Genomic DNA, 18,960 nt, shown 5'->3' with positions numbered 1-18,960 from the left:
GTGTCCAGCACTGAGGAAGTCTTTCAGTCATCAGGTGTCCAGCACTGAGGAAGTCTTTCAGTCATCTGGTGTCCAGCACTGAGGAAGTCTTTCAGTCATCAGGTGTCCAGCACTGAGGAAGTCTTTCAGTCATCAGGTGTCCAGCACTGAGGGAGTCTTTCAGTCATCAGGTGTCCAGCACTGAGGAAGTCTTTCAGTCATCAGGTGTCCAGCACTGAGGAAGTCATTCAGTCATCAGGTGTCCAGCACTGAGGAAGTCTTTCAGTCATCAGGTGTCCAGCACTGAGGAAGTCTTTCAGTCATCAGGTGTCCAGCACTGAGGAAGTCTTTCAGTCATCAGGTGTCCAGCACTGAGGAAGTCATTCAGTCATCAGGTGTCCAGCACTGAGGGAGTCATTCAGTCATCAGGTGTCCAGCACTGAGGGAGTCTTTCAGTCAGCAGGTGTCCAGCACTGAAGGAGTCTTTCAGTCATCAGGTGTCCAGCACTGAGGAAGTCTTTCAGTCATCAGGTGTCCAGCACTGAGGGAGTCATTCAGTCATCAGGTGTCCAGCACTGAGGGAGTCATTCAGTCATCAGGTGTCCAGCACTGAGGGAGTCATTCAGTCATCAGGTGTCCAGCACTGAGGGAGTCATTCAGTCATCAGGTGTCACTGAGGAAGTCATTATCAACAGGCTGATTCCACTGTTCTCAATCACATCATTTACATCGTCACCACTGACGCTTTTCTGCAAGAGATCCATCTGCTGCGAAGCTCTTGGTACCAATAAATCGGATGAATCATCATTTGGATTAGTTATTGTTATGAACTTTATGGACAATTCATGGTCAATCATAACTGCGTGGCCAATGGCATCCTATTCTCTAGTGAAACACGTTCGACCAGAGCTCTATTGTACCATCAGTAGCAGACACACTTCCCTCCTAGTCCAGGAGACTCGCAGTACTGGCTGTGCAGGCTTTTGTTCTTGCCCAGCACTAACACCGTAAATAATCCCAATTCTTCTTATAATGAGACGGTTTCATACCAGACATTCAGTCCGTTTCAAAGACTGCTGTGTGTATGATAGAAGTACCATGCTGACTGAATGGACAGTCTGTTGTCCCAGGAAAACTGGACCACCAGTCACTGAACTCTGGTGGACATTTTATTAAGTTTGTTTTTGCCTTCCCTCTTCTGCTTTGCCTCTCACAGCCTCTCACAGCCTCTCACAGGTAACGAATGGAGAGGAGTGGCAGACAGAGAGATACAGGAAATTGCGGTCTGTGAGAATGGAAGATGTAAACCAGTGCCGTGTGTGTGTGAGAGTGTGTGTGTGTGTGTGTGTGTGTGTGTGTGTGTGTGTGTGTGTGTTAGTGTAAAAGTGTGTGTGTGTGTGTGTGTGTGTGTGTGTGTGTGTGTGTGTGTGTGTGTTAGTGTTAGTGTAAAAGTGTGTGTGTGTGTGTGTGTGTGTGTGTGTGTGTGTGTGTGTGTGTGTGTGATGGAACAACACGACAGCAGTGATCTATCTGTTAGAGAGGAGAGCATCTGTTTTTGTTTCATTCAAAATCATCACCATGATATAGATCATGGCCTCTGTGTTACACACACACACACACACACACACACACACACACACACACACACACACACACACACACACACACGCTGCGTGCACCTACACACACACCCATGAATGCACACACAATGTAAATGTAATTCAATGGTTACTCTGTCCTACATGATATGGGTCAGGCCTAGGGATTAACATGGGTCCTACATGATATGGGTCAGGCCTAGGGATTAACATGGGTCCTACATGATATGGGTTAGGCCTAGGGATTAACATGGGTCCTACATGATATGGGTCAGGCCTAGGGATTAACATGGGTCCTACATGATATGGGTCAGGCCTAGGGATTAACATGGGTCCTACATGATATGGGTCAGGCCTAGGGATTAACATGGGTCCTACATGATATGGGTCAGGCCTAGGGATTAACATGGGTCCTACATGATATGGGTCAGGCCTAGGGATTAACATGGCTAATCGGGATCCAGGGACTGTACCTGGAACACTACTCACAGTTCCCCAGTTCTATTTAATGACAAGACCCAGGAAATGCAACTAGAGCCCACAGTTTCAACGTCAGAATCCATGTTTATGAAACATCACATTTCTAAGTTGTTCCAAGTGTGAAATGTCAAAGTGTCTTAAGGTTAAATGTAAGTATTAACTCAACATTTTTAAGGTTAGGGTTAAGTTTAGGCATTAAGTCAGAATAATATACTTAAAAAAATATGAAAAAACAACTTTGTGTCACTGGATTTGAACTTGCAACCTTTGGAATCAGAGACCATCCTCGTCCACAACGCCCTATCAAAGCCCATACCAACTTGAAGGTAACAGCGCTCACTGTTGCCCCCTAGTGGCAGGTTTCCAAGGAGATACAAAATAATTGATAGTTCGTCTTTCTGTGTTTTATAAATGTCCTTTCCAATTCGCAAGACGCTGAATGTATCTCACCAGAGAAAGCATCCCCCAACAGCGTTCGCTGTCTGTCTCTCTGTTAGACCACTAGCTGTCTGTCTCTCTGTTAGACCACTAGCTGTCTGTCTCTCTGTTAGACCACTAGCTGTCTGTCTCTCTGTTAGACCACTAGCTGTCTGTCTCTCTGTTAGACCACTAGCTGTCTGTCTCTCTGTTAGACCACTAGCTGAATGTATCTCACCAGAGAAAGCATCCCAGCGAACGAAACAACACCCCTTCTGTATCAATATGTGTAGCGTATCTATCTGATGCTGTCTGGTCAGAAAGAGTATGAATTACATTGGTACCGCCAGTAGCAATGAATGCAAGGGAAGCCAGCGAGCATTTGGCCTCCCTCAATCAGCGTTGAGCTAAACTGAATGAGCTCAGGTGTGAATGGTCCTCGCACACCAAAAAAAAAAAAAAGTGTGTCGAAGCCAGTTTGGATTTGGCTTCAGATCAATCACATCATAAACCAAATGTCATTATTGAAAGAAAAAAACATGAATTGTTGCATCTCGATGTGTTGTTGTCCTCCGGTGGCTAGCTAGCTAGCTTAGCTTACGTTGATTGGACTAAATATTTATTTGGTATCTGTTAGTTGTCACTGTACTTAGACTAAACATTAGGGGATTAGATGATGTTGAAATGTTGTAGTTGAAATGGTGCCGGAATAGTGGAGGCAGCTCCTGTTTTCTTTACGACTTGCGTTAAATCTCCGTGGTTTCTAAATAGTTATTTAGAAATCCAAAAATGTCGTAAACATTAACTTGCTTGACCATAGTGTAGATCATGTAACTGTTTGTTACATGTAAAATGATTTGTGGACTTCACCGGACAGATGTTGCTGTCCGGTTTTGTGATGAAACAAAAAGGTGTGGTTGAATTGATTCTGCCACTGTGACATCTTAAAGTCTCGTCCTTTTGGCCTAATATACAGTATCACGGGGTCAAGGCATATGAAGTAACAGGTTATAGAGTTTTTCTGTGTTTCTCTGAGCTGTCATTTTGACTCTTGAGACGGTCACAAATTTGATATGCCTATGCACATAGGCATCTCTATCAAATACAAGTGAGGCATAAGGGACATTCTTCTTCTGTCCTAGAGCCTAGGCTATTTTCCTATCCAATCCTACTGAAACCCAATTCTGTAATTCATAGTATGCATTATTTTTTAAATAAATTTAACCTTTATTTAACTAGGCAAGTCAGTTAACCTTTTCTCAATAGGGGGTGCTGTTGGGACTTTGTAATAATTACGTTCCCAAATTAAACTGCCTCGTACTCAATTCTTGCTCGTACAATATGCATATTAGTATTACTATTGGATAGAAAACACTCTCTAGTTTCTAAAACCGTTTGAATTATTTCTCTGAGTGAAACAGAACTCATTCTGCAGCACATTTCCTGTCAGGAAGTGAGATTTCTGAAATCGAGGTCCCTGTTCTGAGGTCAGTTTATAAGTCCCCATGTAAGCTATGTGGCTACATGCACTGCATACGCCTTCCTCTAGATGTCAGTAAGCGGTGAGAATTTGAATGGAGTGGATTGCACCATCTGGGGGACTATAAAAGCTCATGGAACGGAAGTACCGTTCTTTTCAACGGGGCGCCTGGCGCAAGAGGGACATCACAATGGCGTCCTGCAAAAGCTTTCGTTTTAGCAGTTCTATATCTCCGGTCATGTTTTTATTCGTTATAGGTGTTAAAGACATCATAAGGTAGTTAATTTAAACCGACTTATAGCAGTTTATATCAGTTTATTGTGATTTTCTGGGATTTCTTTGTGACGCGCTTTCACGAGTTGGACACCTCTCCAGTGGGTGGCTATCGTTAGCTGCTATTTCTACAGGAGAAGAGGACATCTTTCAACCAAAAGACGATTGTTCTGGAGAAAGGACACCTTGCCCAAGATTCTGATGGAAGCTCAGCTAATAGTAAGCAGTCTTTATGCTGTTAATTCGTATTTATGTTGACAAATGTCAAATAATAATTCCGCCATGAATTTCGGTGCGGTCTCGCTTTAGCGCACGCTGTATTGCGCAGTAACGTTAATTTTAAAAATCTAACACAGTGGTTGCATTAAGAACTAATGTATCTTTCATTTGCTGTCCAACCTGTATTTTTTTAGTCAAGTTTATGATTACTTATTGATTAGAATAGGTGCCTCTCCAAGATGGCGCCGGACAGATTGCTTGAAGTTTTGGCCACTAATCACATTGTATAACCACGATTTGTGCCGCTAAATATGCACATTTTCGAACAAACCCTATATGCATTGTGTAATATGATGTTACAGGACTGTCATCTGATGAAGAATATCAAGGTTAGTCAAAAATTATATATCTTTTGCCTGTTTGTTACGATCGCTAACCTTTGCTGCTGGTAAATGGTGTTGTGTTTCTGGCTATTGTGGTAAGCTAATATAATGCTATATTGTGTTTTCGCTGTAAAACACTTAGAAAATCTGAAATATTGGCTGGATTCACAAGATCTGTGTCTTTCATTTGCTGTACGCTGTGTATTTTTAAGAAATGTTTTATGATGAGTAATTAGGTAATACACGATGGTCTCTGTAGTTATTCTAGTTGCTTTGGTGAGAGTTGTGATGGTGGCTGCAATGGTAAACTATGATTTATACCTGAAATATGCAAATTTTTCGAACAAAACATATGCTATACAATAAATATGTTATCAGACTGTCATCTGAGGAAGTTGTTTCTTGGTTAGTGGCTATTTATATCTTTATTTGGTCGAAATTGTGATAGCTACCTATGCAGGAAAAAAATGGTGGACAAAAAAAGTTGTGTCTTTTGCTATCGTGGTTAGCTAATAGATTTACATATTGTGTCTTCCCTGTAAAACATTTTAAAAATCAGAAATGATGGCTGGATTCACAAGATGTGTATCTTTCATCTGGTGTCTTGGACTTGTGATTTAATGATATTGTAATGACCTGACTAGATCATAAATGAACAATTGTCCAGACAGAGGCTTGAGTTTGTGAATTGACGGTTTATTAAACCAACTTTACACAGGCTACTGTTTTGGCCGTAGCACACGCCAAATAAATGACAGATAACCCACAAGCCAATCGTGACCTTCTCTTGTGAAGCCCAGACGTAAGAGAGAGAACAAAGGCGAAACCTGGTCTTAACTTCCAATGCTCCATCCCCCTGCCCAACCCCCCTCCACGCCACTCCGCCAACCGCCAGGATGCCCGGCATCAGAACATTCCAGGCATTCCCGTGATTGGCAGATAGCAGGTTGATTGACATGTCGGACCCCGCGAACACTGGGTACTGGTCAGTACAACACAACCACCTACTAGCCTAACACATAACACACAGCTGTCTGTGCGGGTCGCTACACAGCCCCCCCACCACAAAGTCCCTCGTCCCCGAGGGAACAAACAAAGTCTCTGAAGCGACCCGGAGGTCTCCTTTGCCTGCGTGGCCGTGATGGTCACAGAGTGCCCCTCTGGGAACCAGGGGATGAAGGCAGGGATATGGGGGACAAGGAAGCGGGAACGGGTAATACAGTCCGTGGCTCTGGGGAACCACGCGGTGACACAGGGAGGGAGACAGGGGGAGTGGGCTGTCTGGAGCCTTGTCTGCGGCACCTGGGGGTGGGTGCCTGGAGAATGGCATTGCCAGAGAGGGGAATTGTGGGGGTTCCTGGGGTTTGGGGAGAAGAGGCCCCTCTGTATGGGGCTAACCTGTCCCGGTGCAGTGCCACCTTTCTCCCCCTGGGAGGAAGCTGCACCCGGTAAACAACCTCCCCTACCCTCTCCAGGACACTGCAGGGTCCCACCCAGTGACTGTCCAACTTGGGGCATCTACCTTTTTTCCTTAGCGGGCTGTAGACCCAAACCAGCTCCCCAGCCACAAAGTGCCTTCCCCGGGTGTGCACGTCATAGTTCCTCTTCTGCCTCACACCTGCATTCACCAGCTGCTCTCTGGCGAAGGTGTGGGCTGTCTCCAGGCGGTCCTGGAGTCTCCGGGCATACTCCGGCCCCGGGGGAACATGAGGGCTATCCAGGGGCCGACCAAACGCCATCTCCGCAGGGGTGCGGATCTCTCTCCCCAGCATGAGGAGGGCAGGCGTGCAGGAGGTGGAGTCTTGGACAGCGGAGCGGCATGCTATAAGGACCATAGGCAGGTGCTTGTCCCAGTCACGCTGGTGTTTGGAAGAGACGATGGCCAGCTGCTGTCCAAGCGTTTTGTTGAAGCGCTCCACAAGGCCATCACTTTGAGGATGGAGAGGAGTAGTGCGGGTCTTGTGCATACCCAGCCTCTCACACATGGTGGCGAACACACGGGACTCAAAGTTTCTGCCCTGGTCGCTGTGGATGGACTCTGCAGCTCCAAACCTGCTGAACATCCCCGCTGTCAGGGCGTCGACGATGGTCTCTGCCTCCTGGTCAGGCAGAGCATAGGCCTCGGGCCATTTTGTGAAATAGTCCATGGCCGTGAGCACCCAGCGGTTTCCACTGTCTGTGGTGGGGAACGGCCCAACTACATCCACTCCCACCCTCTCCATGGGAGCCCCCACTGGGAACTGTTGGAGCTGAGCATGAGAGCGGCCTGGGGGGCCCTTTCTCGCTGTGCAGTTGTCACAGCGGCGACAAAAGTCCTCCACATCCCTCTTGTGCTGCCCCCAGTAGAAGCCCTGACGGAGACGGCGCAGTGTTTTTGTGACCCCAAAGTGTCCGGTCCCCACCCCGCCATGAGTACTCTGGAGCACAGCCTCCCGCAATGCTTTTGGGACCACCACCTGCCACCTCTCCTCTCCCGTAGCTGACTCCTTCCATGCCCGCTGTAGCACGCCATCAGCCAGCCGCAGTCTCTCAAACTTTGACCACAACCCTTTGGTCGCGAGTGAGAGCGCTGTCACCTCTTCCCATGGTGGCCTCACCTGCGCCTCTACCCACTGTAGCACTGGCTGTAGGTCTGTGTCCCGTCCCTGCTGCTGCCGCCATTCAGCCACGTCGACAGTCTGCAGCTCACAGCAGACAGGCCCGCTCGCCCGACACACTGTGGCACAGACCCCCTCTGCACACAGCTCCCTCTCCCGTCCCTCTCTCCGTTCACAGTGGCGGCAGCCGTCTGCAGTACAGGGCCGACGGGACATGGCGTCGGCGTTGGAGTGGCGTGCCCCTGCCCTGTGCACCACCGTGAAGTCATACGGCTGAAGCTCCTCCAACCAGCGTGCCACCTGCCCCTCTGGCTCTCTGAAAGACATGAGCCACTGGAGAGCAGAGTGGTCAGTCCTTACCGTAAAGGGCAGACCACCCAGGTAGTACTTGAAGTGTTTGACGGAAGCCACAACAGCCAAGAGCTCCCGCCGGGTGACACAGTAGCGGCGCTCATGTTTGTCAAATGTTTTGCTGAAGTACGCCACCACTCTCTCCCCCTCTGGCCCCACCTGGGCCAGCACCCCACCCATGCCCACATTGCTCGCGTCTGTGTCCAGGATAAAGGGCAAGGTGAGGTCAGGGGGGGCGAGCACGGGGGCCTCGATCAGTGCACGTTTGAGGGTGTTGAACGCCTCCTCACACTCCACTGTCCAAGTGAAAGCCTTGTCCTTCGGCAGCAGGCGGTTCAGTGGAGCAGCAACGCTTGAGAAGCCCCGTACAAACCTCCTGTAGTACGAGGCCAGGCCCAGGAAGCTCTTCAGCTGACGCTGGTCGGTGCGGGTGGGCCAGTCTCTGACAGCCCCTACCTTGTCCTCCATGGTGCTGATCCCCTCCTTCCCCACTCGGTGGCCCAAGAAGGACACCTCTCTCCTCATGAAGTGGCACTTCTCGGGGTGGAGCTTCAGACCTGCGGCAGCCACCCTCTCCAGCACACGCCGTAGCGCCCCCAGGGCTGACTGGAAGGAGCTGCCATGGGCCAGGATGTCATCGAGGTATACCAGACACTGCTGTCTGGGGATGCCATCCAGCACCCTGTCCATCAAACGCTCAAAAGTAGCTGGAGCGTTGCACAGGCCAAAGCACAGGACCTTGAACTGCCAGTGTCCTCTGTTAGTGGAGAACCCAGTTTTGGCTCTGGCCTCTGGGGAGAGGGGCACCTGCCAGTAGCCACTGCGGAGGTCTAGTGAGGAGAACCAGGAGGACCCCCTAACCAGGTCCAGCGACTCATCGATACGTGGTATGGGGTATGAGTCCTTCCTGGTTACCTCATTCAGCCGCCTGTAGTCCGCACAGAACCTCAGCTTGCCCCCCTTCTTCGGAACCATGACGACTGGCGCCGCCCAGGGGCTGTCTGAGGGCTCAATGAAGTCTGCCCGCTGCATCTCCAACACAGCCTTGTCTGCCGCCTCCTGGCGTGCCAGCGGGATACGGCGGGGACGCATCTTCATGGGCCGAGCATCACCTGTGTCGATCTCATGCTGCACCAGATGAGTCTGACCCACCTCTTCCTCACTCAGCGCAAAGCTGTCTCTGAATTCAAACAGCAACTGCCACAACCGTTCCTGCTGCTCGGGGTCAAGACCAACACAGTTCCTCCCCCATATCTCCCTCACTGCAGACAGTGTCCTCTCCTCTCCCATCTGGGGTAGCTGGGCTGGGGGGGCGCGGCCTGGGCTCACAGAGGGCTGTGTCATGGAGGTAGCTGGGGGAATGTAACACACCGCCGTAGGTGACAGGGGGGCTGGGGAAAAGTCACACACAGCTGTGGGGGAGGGGGGGCAGCCATGAGTCTCTGCTGCTTTAACTGTTGGAGTAAAGGGTTTGTTGGGTTGAGTGAATGTGACATTAGGGGGGGCCATGGTGACTTCCGGCCCTCCCTGGAAGCTCAGTTTGCCCCTATTTAGGTCTAACTGGCAGCCTGTGCTCCTAAGAAAGTCCAACCCCAGGATACAAGGGTCCTGCACAGCCGCCACCCACACAGGATGACGCACAGTCCTGCCCCCTACTGTCAGAGTCATTATTCCCTTCCCTTTCATGGGTGCCAGCTCACCTGTGACTGTGCGGAGCTGCACAGTTGTAGGCTCACACTGAGTCCAACCTGGCACAATATCTGGCCTCACCAGGGTTACTGTGGACCCAGTGTCCACCAGGGCGGAGCAGGGCACCCCCTCCACAGTGACAGGGACATGACAAAAGTCCCCAACACAGGTCCGGCCCACCACAACAACAGGCTCCATCCGCTTGCTCTCATCTGCTTCTGGGGGAAGTGGAGCCTTGCTTCCCCGTCTGTGCCGGTGGGCTCCTCCTGAAGATGATGGTGGTTGGGATAGAAAGCCAGGGGTCCGCACTACCCGGTCTATGCGGACCCCGAGCCGTTTCCCTGAGCTCTGGGGGACATGGGGCAATTTCGGCGCAGATGGCCTGGCTGGCCACAACCCCAGCAGACCCTGGGACCAGGGTGTGTGTTTCGTGCCGCCTGTAGCGACACAGCACGAATGAGTTCTGTCATTTCAGCCACCCATGCAGGCTTTTCCGGCTCCGGGCTGCTCTGCCCCCCAGCTCGCACAGAGGGTGTGTCTCCCTGCACCCCCACCCCAGCCCACACCAGCTCCCTCTCCAAAGCCATCTCCAAGGCTATCTCCAATGACTCAGGATGAGCCAGCTGGGTCTGTATGCGCAGCTCCGTAGGAGAGAGCGCCTGTATGAACTGGTCCCGTGCCAGCTCGCTCTGCACGGAGGGGGGCATGTGAGCATATGCCCGCCGAGAGAGGCTCTCAATGTCATTAGCTAACACCCGTAGAGGCTCTCCAGGCTGCCTGCGTCTATTACTCAGTTCGGAGCGCAGTAGCCCGGGCTGTACACACTGTCCATAGCGCCTCCTCAGCGCTCCCACTAAAGCACCATAATCATGTCTGTCCTCGGGGCTAATCAATATCAAACAGGCCAGAGCTTCATCCGTGAGGCATAAAGCCAACTGCAGTGCCCTTTCTTCATCCGACCACCCCCTAAAATGAGCTAACAGTTCAAACTGAGCATGAAAAGCTTCCCAATCCGCCTTACCGGAATACTTTGGGGTCTTAACAGATACGGACGCAGCCGGGAACTGGGCGCCGCCATGTTTGTTTACATCCTGAGCCCCAGATTCCTCGTCCCGCCGCGTCGACGTCACCACTTCGGCCCGCCCACCAGAATCCGCGCGAAACACAGTCGACGAGGCGCTCATGCCCGCTTCAGCCGCCATCACTCTAGCGTCCTCCCTCAAGCGGCCTCTGCGCTCCGACGCCCTGGCGATCTCCTCAGCCAGAACCTCCGACGTCCATGCACACGCACCTCCTTGGCCATAATCGTCCCCTACCTCCACCTTCACTTTCGGATTCCCTCGAAGCATTTTCAACCCCCGTTCTCACCTACGGTAGCTAGCCACATAAGTCAGCTAGCTAGCTGGCTAACTTTTATCAACGTTTTTACTTCTGACACCAATGTAATGACCTGACTAGATCATAAATGAACAATTGTCCAGACAGAGGCTTGAGTTTGCGAATTGACGGTTTATTAAACCAACTTTACACAGGCTACTGCATTCCCGTGATTGGCAGATAGCAGGTTGATTGACATGTCGGACCCCGCGAACACTGGGTACTGGTCAGTACAACACAACCACCTACTAGCCTAACACATAACACACAGCTGTCTGTGCGGGTCGCTACAATATTTAGATGCTACTATTTACTTGTGACGCTATGCTAGGCTATGCTAGTCAGCTTTTTTACTGGTGGGGGTGCTCCCGGACCCGGGATTGGGAGGAAGTAGAAGTTTTAAGAACAAATTCTTATTTACAATGATGGCCTACCGGGGAACAGTGGGTTAACTGCCTTCAGGGACAGAAGGACAGATTTTTTACTTTTCAGCTTGGGGATTTGATCTAGCAACCTTTCGGTTACTGACCCAACACTCTAACCACTAGAATACCTGCCGTCCCAACGTCATAAAAGAACGTCTCTCGTCTACGCATGTCAAAATGTCACTATAACATCTCCCCCGCTTCTCTTCTCTGAGAACGTGTGATCAACAAACGTAGATATGGATATTTCTCTAAAAGAGTTGGTCTTCTTTAAGATAACTTGATATTTAAACTATTTCCACTTTCCTCCCCGTTATTCATGAGCTGATCTGCTATCTGTATAATACAACTCGATGTTGCCAAATATAGGAGATGTTCTGTCTTTCGTTGAAGGAGGTTATCTAGCAAGTTTAGCAACTTTAGTCATTTGACTTTTGTTTGACTGCAGTTACAATGTTTGTATGATTCCACATTGCTATACGCCGGGTGTGCTCTGTGTCGAGATAGCCTACCGCTGAAAAGCGCTGAATTCATTGCTCATCAACATTATAATGCTCGGAATTTATGAACGGCCTGTTTCGCAACTCACAACAATGTCAAAGATAGAGTAACTATCCTTACTAAATACCAGTTTCATTTGCTCTGAAATCTTTAGATAGTGGAGCAGCACCCCTCTTATTTGGGGAGAACCCGGGCATAGTGAACATATTTGGGGTTTAAACGCTTTAAAATGGGCACTTCCCGATTTTCTGCTGTATTTCCTGGGACTCTCGGGAGAAATATTAATTATTCCCGGTATTGAAACTTGGTAGATTGAAGGGAAAATATGAATCCCTAGTCAGGCCTACATGGGATAGCGACATCAAAGGTTAAAATAGGCTACAGTATCTGTCCTCATTGGGGTCATAGAGATAGCGTAGAGTTAGATAGGGGCCCACTCTAACCATAACATTAGATAATCCAGGTTACAGAGATAGCGTAGAGTTAGATAGGGGCCCACTCTAACCATAACATTAGATAATCCAGGTTACAGAGATAGCGTAGAGTTAGATAGGTGCCCACTCTAACCATAACATTATATAATCCAGGTTACAGAGATAGCGTAGAGTTAGATAGGGGCCCACTCTAACCATAACATTAGATAATCCAGGTTACAGAGATAGCGTAGAGTTAGATAGGGGCCCACTCTAACCATAACATTAGATAATCCAGGTTACAGAGATAGCGTAGAGTTAGATAGGGGCCCACTCTAACCATAACATTAGATAATCCAGGTTACAGAGATAGCGTAGAGTTAGATAGGGGCCCACTCTAACCATAACATTAGATAATCCAGGTTACAGAGATAGCGTAGAGTTAGATAGGTGCCCACTCTAACCATAACATTATATAATCCAGGTTACAGAGATAGCGTAGAGTTAGATAGGGGCCCACTCTAACCATAACATTAGATAATCCAGGTTACAGAGATAGCGTAGAGTTAGATAGGGGCCCACTCTAACCATAACATTAGATAATCCAGGTTACAGAGATAGCGTAGAGTTAGATAGGGGCCCACTCTAACCATAACATTAGATAATCCAGGTTACAGAGATAGCGTAGAGTTAGATAGGTGCCCACTCTAACCATAACATTATATAATCCAGGTTACAGAGATAGCATAGAGTTAGATAGGGGCCCACTCTAACCATAACATTAGATAATCCAGGTTACAGAGATAGCGTAGAGTTAGATAGGTGCCCACTCTAACCATAACATTATATAATCCAGGTTACAGAGATAGCGTAGAGTTAGATAGGGGCCCACTCTAACCATAACATTAGATAATCCAGGTTACAGAGATAGCGTAGAGTTAGATAGGGGCCCACTCTAACCATAACATTATATAATCCAGGTTACAGAGATAGCATAGAGTTAGATAGGTGCGCACTCTAACCATAACATTATATAATCCAGGTTACAGAGATAGTGTAGAGTTAGATAGGGCCCCACTCTAACCATAACAGCAGATAATCCAGGTTACAGAGATAGCGTAGAGTTAGATAGGTGCCCACTCTAACCATAACATTAGATAATCCAGGTTACAGAGATAGCGTAGAGTTAGATAGGGGCCCACTCTAACCATAACATTAGATAATCCAGGTTACAGAGATAGCGTAGAGTTAGATAGGGCCCCACTCTAACCATAACAGCAGATAATCCAAGTTACGTAAACATAATTTATGGCAGTTCCTTGACAGCGAGGCAGCTAGTGGTCTAACAGAGAGACAGACAGCTAGTGGTCTAACAGAGAGACAGACAGCTAGTGGTCTAACAGAGAGACAGACAGCTAGTGGTCTAACAGAGAGACAGACAGCTAGTGGTCTAACAGAGAGACAGACAGCTAGTGGTCTAACAGAGAGACAGACAGCTAGTGGTCTAACAGAGAGACAGACAGCTAGTGGTCTAACAGAGAGACAGACAGCTAGTTGTCTAACAGAGAGACAGACAGCTAGTGGTCTAACAGAGAGACAGACAGCTAGTGGTCTAACAGAGAGACAGACAGCTAGTGGTCTAATAGAGAGACAGACAGCTAGTGGTCTAACAGAGAGACAGACAGCTAGTGGTCTAACAGAGAGACAGACAGCTAGTGGTCTAACAGAGAGACAGACAGCTAGTGGTCTAACAGAGAGACAGACAGCTAGTGGTCTAACAGAGAGACAGATAGTTAAGATGGCTAAAAAGCGGGAACCAACCTAACGGTATCCAATAGAAAGGCTCCATAGTGTTTCTACATCCTGTCTTCCCTCTCCCTGTGTTCTGAACATCAGAAGGCATGAGGTAAGGTCAGGGATAGAGACGAGGTAAGGTCAGGGATAGAGAGTAGCTGCTCTGAAGGGAAATGTGGACATACTGCAAAGATCAAGGCTGGATTACCCTCTAATGCCTCCCAGTTTATCTACGGGTCACGTGGGTTAACACCTGGGATTGGTAGGTTAAGGTCTATACCCGTGTGGTGTGATGGGCAGGCTGAGGATGTACAGTAGGTTTTCACACCTACAGACTCAAACATGCTCTTTAGCACTTGGTTTCTTTTTAATTTATCTGTCTAACTGGTCACTTCAACTGATCCTTGAAACGGGAAAGCTTTTCTCCCAGCTCAGTACTATAAATCAGTGAGGGGCTGGTCAGTAACATCCCAGGAATCGGAGCCGGTCCACGAGAAATACGACTCTTTACATGGGATGTGCAATTCCAGCCTTGGAGAACTGCTGAGCATTCAGGTTTTAGTTCCAGCCCAGCTTTAACACAGAGTTGTAAGGAAAGCTTTGTGCAGAGAGAGGTAGGTAATCCCATGCACATATCATCTCCCATTTTGTTCCAACCCAGGAGGGTTTCTCAACTCTATATCTGTATCAGGGCCAGGAAGGCTACAGAGAGAGAGGGAATCCCAGGCAGGCAGGCAGGCAGGTATCACTTCTCCCAGGTTAACACAGGTTAATCACTAGTGACCTGCTGGGCCAGCCCAGGCCCAGGTAGTGGTGCATGTAATCCTTCAGGCCACAGCTGAGACTCACTACTGCCGTCAAGGGTGACACATGTGATGACGTATGTTGACATATGACATAGAGATACAGTTGAAGTCGTACATCTTAGCCAAATACATTTAAACTCAGTTTTTCACAATTCGTGACATTTAACCTCAATCTCCTTGCCCTGACAGGTAGTAACAGGTGAAAGGTTCAGAGGTCTATTTCTTGCATTAGAAAACACCATTAGTTTAGTTTTGTCAGTATTGAGGATAAGCTTCAATTGACACAAGGTATGTTGAACAGTATAAAAAGCAGTTTGCAAGTTCTGGAAAGCTTTTGTAAGAGATGAGGCACAACAGTAAATAACAGTATCATCAGCATAAAAATGAAGTTGTGCATTTTGGACATTTCTGTCTAAATCATTTATATAAATAGTGAATAAGAGAGGACCAAGTACAGAGCCCTGGGGCACACCATTCAGGACAGACAATTTAACAGACATAAGCCCATCAAATTGAGTGCACTGAGTTCTATCAGACAGATAGTTAGCAAACCATGCAACTGCATGCTCCGAAAGACCTACACTCAACAATCTCTGCCTCAGTATAGCATGATCAACTGTATCAAAAGCCTTAGAGAGATCAATAAAAAGTGAGACACAGTGCTGTTTTTTGTCAAGGGCTTCAGTGATATCATTTAAAACCTTCATGGCTGCTGTAATTGTGCTATGCTTCTTCCTGAAGCCCGATTGGTACATTGATAAAATAGAGTTAGTAAATAAAAACTCTTTTAGCTGTTCACTTACAAGGGTTTCAAGTATTTTCACCAGGGGTGACAGCTTTGAGATTGGCCTATAATTATTTAAAAGAGTTGGATCTCCCCCTTTTAAAAGTGGTAGGACAAATGCTGATTTCCAGATCTTTGGAATTTCATTACATTCCAGGGTTAGATTGAACAGATATGTAAGTGGTTCAGCTATGAAATCAGCTGCCAGATTTAAAAAGCAGGGATCCAAAACATCAGGACCTGCAGGCTTTCTTTGATCTAAGGATTTCAGGGCTTTATGTACCACCTGCACTGAGAATGGCAGAAAGCTAAAAGTTTGACCAGCTCTCACTGGTTCATCCACACAGGGTTGTACAGAGACAGAGGACACTGGTTCATCCACACAGGGTTGTACAGAGACAGAGGGCACTGAATCAAACAGCCTACCAGATGATACAAAGTGCTCATTGAAACAATTCAGCATTTCAGTTTTACCGGAGCCCTAACACCTACAGGGCCCCTAACACCTTCCCACTAAGCTCCCAGCTTATACTAACAAAAGGAGCTATGTCCTTACTGTCTGCCCGGGTCTGTTAATCCAGATTTAGCTGCCTAGCATCGTTTTCTCCAGCTGAACTCTGGAGCAGGCGACGGGATAAGCCCAGCATCGTGGCCTCGGAGTGGGGAAGGAAACCAGTCTCTCTCTCCCTCTCTCTCATTGTGGTGACTCTTCCAAACGTTTTCTCTCTCTCTCTCTCTCTCTCTCTCTCTCTCTCTCTCTCTCTCTCTCTCTCTCTCTCTCTCTCTCTCTCTCTCTCTCTCTCTCTCTCTCTCTCTCTCTCTCTCTCTCTCTCTCTCTCTCTCTCTCTCTCTCTCTCTCTCTCTCTCTCTCTCTCTCTCTCTCTCTCTCTCTCTCTCTCTCTCTCTCTCTCTCTCTCTCTCTCTCTCTCTCTCTCTCATTGTGGTGACTCTTCCAAACGTTAAATCTGGTAGAAATTCACATCTTGATTGAAGAAGTGATGAGTGAGCCTCATATTTGTATATGACTTGTTGAGTAAGAAAAGGTAAGGTTCAGCTCAGATCCACAAAACTCTTCTCTCTTATACTGATGCAGTTCCCTAAGTTAAGTAACTTTAAATCAAGTAAAGCTACGTAACTTTAAGTCAAGTAAAGCTAAGTAACATAAAGCTAAGTAAAGCTAAGTAAAGTAACGCTACGTAAAGCTAAGTAAAGTAACGCTAAGTAACTCTAAGTAACGTAACGTAGGACCATGACTCCAGTCCTTCTCCGATAATGTAGCACCCCAAAAGTAGTAGAACAGATCTTGTACTTACCTCTCCAGCTGTATGTTCCTCCACCAGTCCATTCGCAGCCAGGCTACAGAGTGGGCGAGACCACAGAAAGGAAAAGGCTTGAATCGCTAGATGGGATGGGTACTGGAGAATAGTTAACTGGAGCATGTAGCCTCTCAGATACTTATCTTCCCAACTGTTGCTCCACCGCCCTATCCTCCTTTTCCTTCTTCCAACTACTCGTACTCCCTCCTTTCCCCCTCCGCTTCCCGCTCTTCATTCCTCCTCCTTTCCCCCTCCTCTTCCCTCTCTTCATTCCTCCTCCTGTCTCTCCCTCCTCTTCCCTCTCTTCATTCCTCCTCCTGTCTCTCCCTCCTTTCCTCCTACCCCCTTCTTTTGTAGTTGTTCTCGCAGCTAGTCTGATTACTTTGGACATGTTAATCTCGCTGTCTGTGTCTCTGGCTGACGAACAAGTGCTATGGGATGATTTGGACACCTTCTGCCAGGGACAAGTATATCTGTCTGACACCTTAATAAGCATGTATGGCTGCAAATCAATGAGATCAGAGGTCCCTTTCTTTCTGAGTCTTTAGAGTAAAAACAAGTAAGTAAGGAGGAAGGGGGAAAAGAGCAAAATAAAGTGTGTAAATTGTAGTGCAGGAAGCTGTAGTGCAGGAAGCTGTAGTGCAGGAAGCTGTAGTGCAGGAAGCTGTAGTGCAGGAAGCTGTAGTGCAGGAAGCTGTAGTGCAGGAAGCTGTAGTGCAGGAAGCTGTAGTGCAGGAAGCTGTAGTGCAGGAAGCTGTAGTGCAGGAAGCTGTAGTGCAGGAAGCTGTAGTGCAGGAAGCTGTTAGAGAGTGTGCAAGTTGTAGTGCAGGAAGCTGTAGTGCAGGAAGCTGTAGTGCAGGAAGCTGTAGTGCAGGAAGCTGTAGTGCAGGAAGCTGTAGTGCAGGAAGCTGTAGTGCAGGAAGCTGTAGTGCAGGAAGCTGTTAGAGAGTGTGCAAGTTGTAGTGCAGGAAGCTGTAGTGCAGGAAGTTGTAGTGCAGGAAGCTGTAGTGCAGGAAGCTGTAGTGCAGGAAGCTGTAGTGCAGGAAGCTGTAGTGCAGGAAGCTGTAGTGCAGGAAGCTGTAGTGCAGGAAGCTGTTGGTGTTTCGCATCTTGTTTAACGCCATCTTCTAGAATGTCTACTTTTACTCAGCTTCAACAAATGATACAAAAAACAATATATTGACGTGGATTATAATATTGTAAGGGGGGAATTCCGACCCAAGCTAAGCGTGCTTAAATGGAATGTACGCTGAACCAAAATAGAAGCGTAACATGTAAAGTGTTGGTCCCATGTTTCATGAGCTGAAATAAAATATAGCAGAAATTTTCCATACGGACAAAAAGCTTATTTCTCAAAAATATTGTGCACAAATTTGTTTACAATTGTGAGCATTTATCCTTTGCCAAGATAATCAGTCTACCTGACAGGTGTGGCATATCAAGAAGCTGATTAAACAGCATGATCATTACACAGGTGCACCTTGTGCTGGGGACAATACAATTCCAATTCAAAATGTGCAGTTTTGTCACAACAACACAATGCCACAGACGTCTCAAGTTTTGAGGGAGCGTGCAATTGGCATGCTGACTGCAGGAACTTTCACCAGAGCTGTTGCCAGGGGCCCTAACACCTACAGGGGCCCTACCACCTACAGGGTGGTAGGGCTGTTGCCATAATTTAATGTTCATTTCTCTACCATAAGCTGCCTCTAACATAATTTTAGAGAATTTGGCAGTATGTCCAACCGGCCTCACAACCGCAGACCACGTGTAACCACGCCAGCCCAGGACCTCCACACACGGCTTCTTCCCCTGAGGATCGTCTGGGGGGGGGGGGGGGGGGGGGGGAGAGAGACTAATGAAGACCTTTTGTAGGGAAAAACTCATTCTGATTGGCTGGGCCTGGCTCCTCAGTGGGTGGGCCTGGCTCCTCAGTGGGTGGGCCTGGCTCCTCAGCGGGTGGGCCTGGCTCCTCAGTGGGTGGGCCTGGCTCCTCAGTGGGTGGGCCTGGCTGCTCAGTGGCTGGGCCTGGCTCCTTAGTGGGTGGGCCTGGCTCCTTAGTGGGTGGGCCTGGCTCC

The 18,960-nt window shown here is 48.1% G+C and overlaps 1 protein-coding gene across 1 annotated transcript in view; it reads right to left on the bottom strand.

The window, feature by feature from the left end:
- LOC120055421 (neurturin-like) overlaps positions 1-18,006 on the bottom strand; it is a 33,349-nt gene extending 15,343 nt beyond the window's left edge. The window contains exons 1-2 of the mRNA XM_039003283.1: positions 17,837-18,006; positions 17,496-17,681 (exon numbers count right to left, since the gene is read on the bottom strand). Of these exons, the coding sequence (XP_038859211.1) occupies positions 17,496-17,681; positions 17,837-18,006 (356 nt within the window). The remainder of the gene's footprint in view (positions 1-17,495; positions 17,682-17,836) is intronic.
- Between the last annotated feature and the right edge of the window lie 954 nt (positions 18,007-18,960).

This window comes from Salvelinus namaycush, chromosome 11, assembly GCF_016432855.1.
Source record: "Salvelinus namaycush isolate Seneca chromosome 11, SaNama_1.0, whole genome shotgun sequence".
NCBI classification, from domain to species: Eukaryota; Metazoa; Chordata; class Actinopteri; order Salmoniformes; family Salmonidae; genus Salvelinus; species Salvelinus namaycush.
This window is presented reverse-complemented; position numbering and strand designations above follow the sequence as displayed.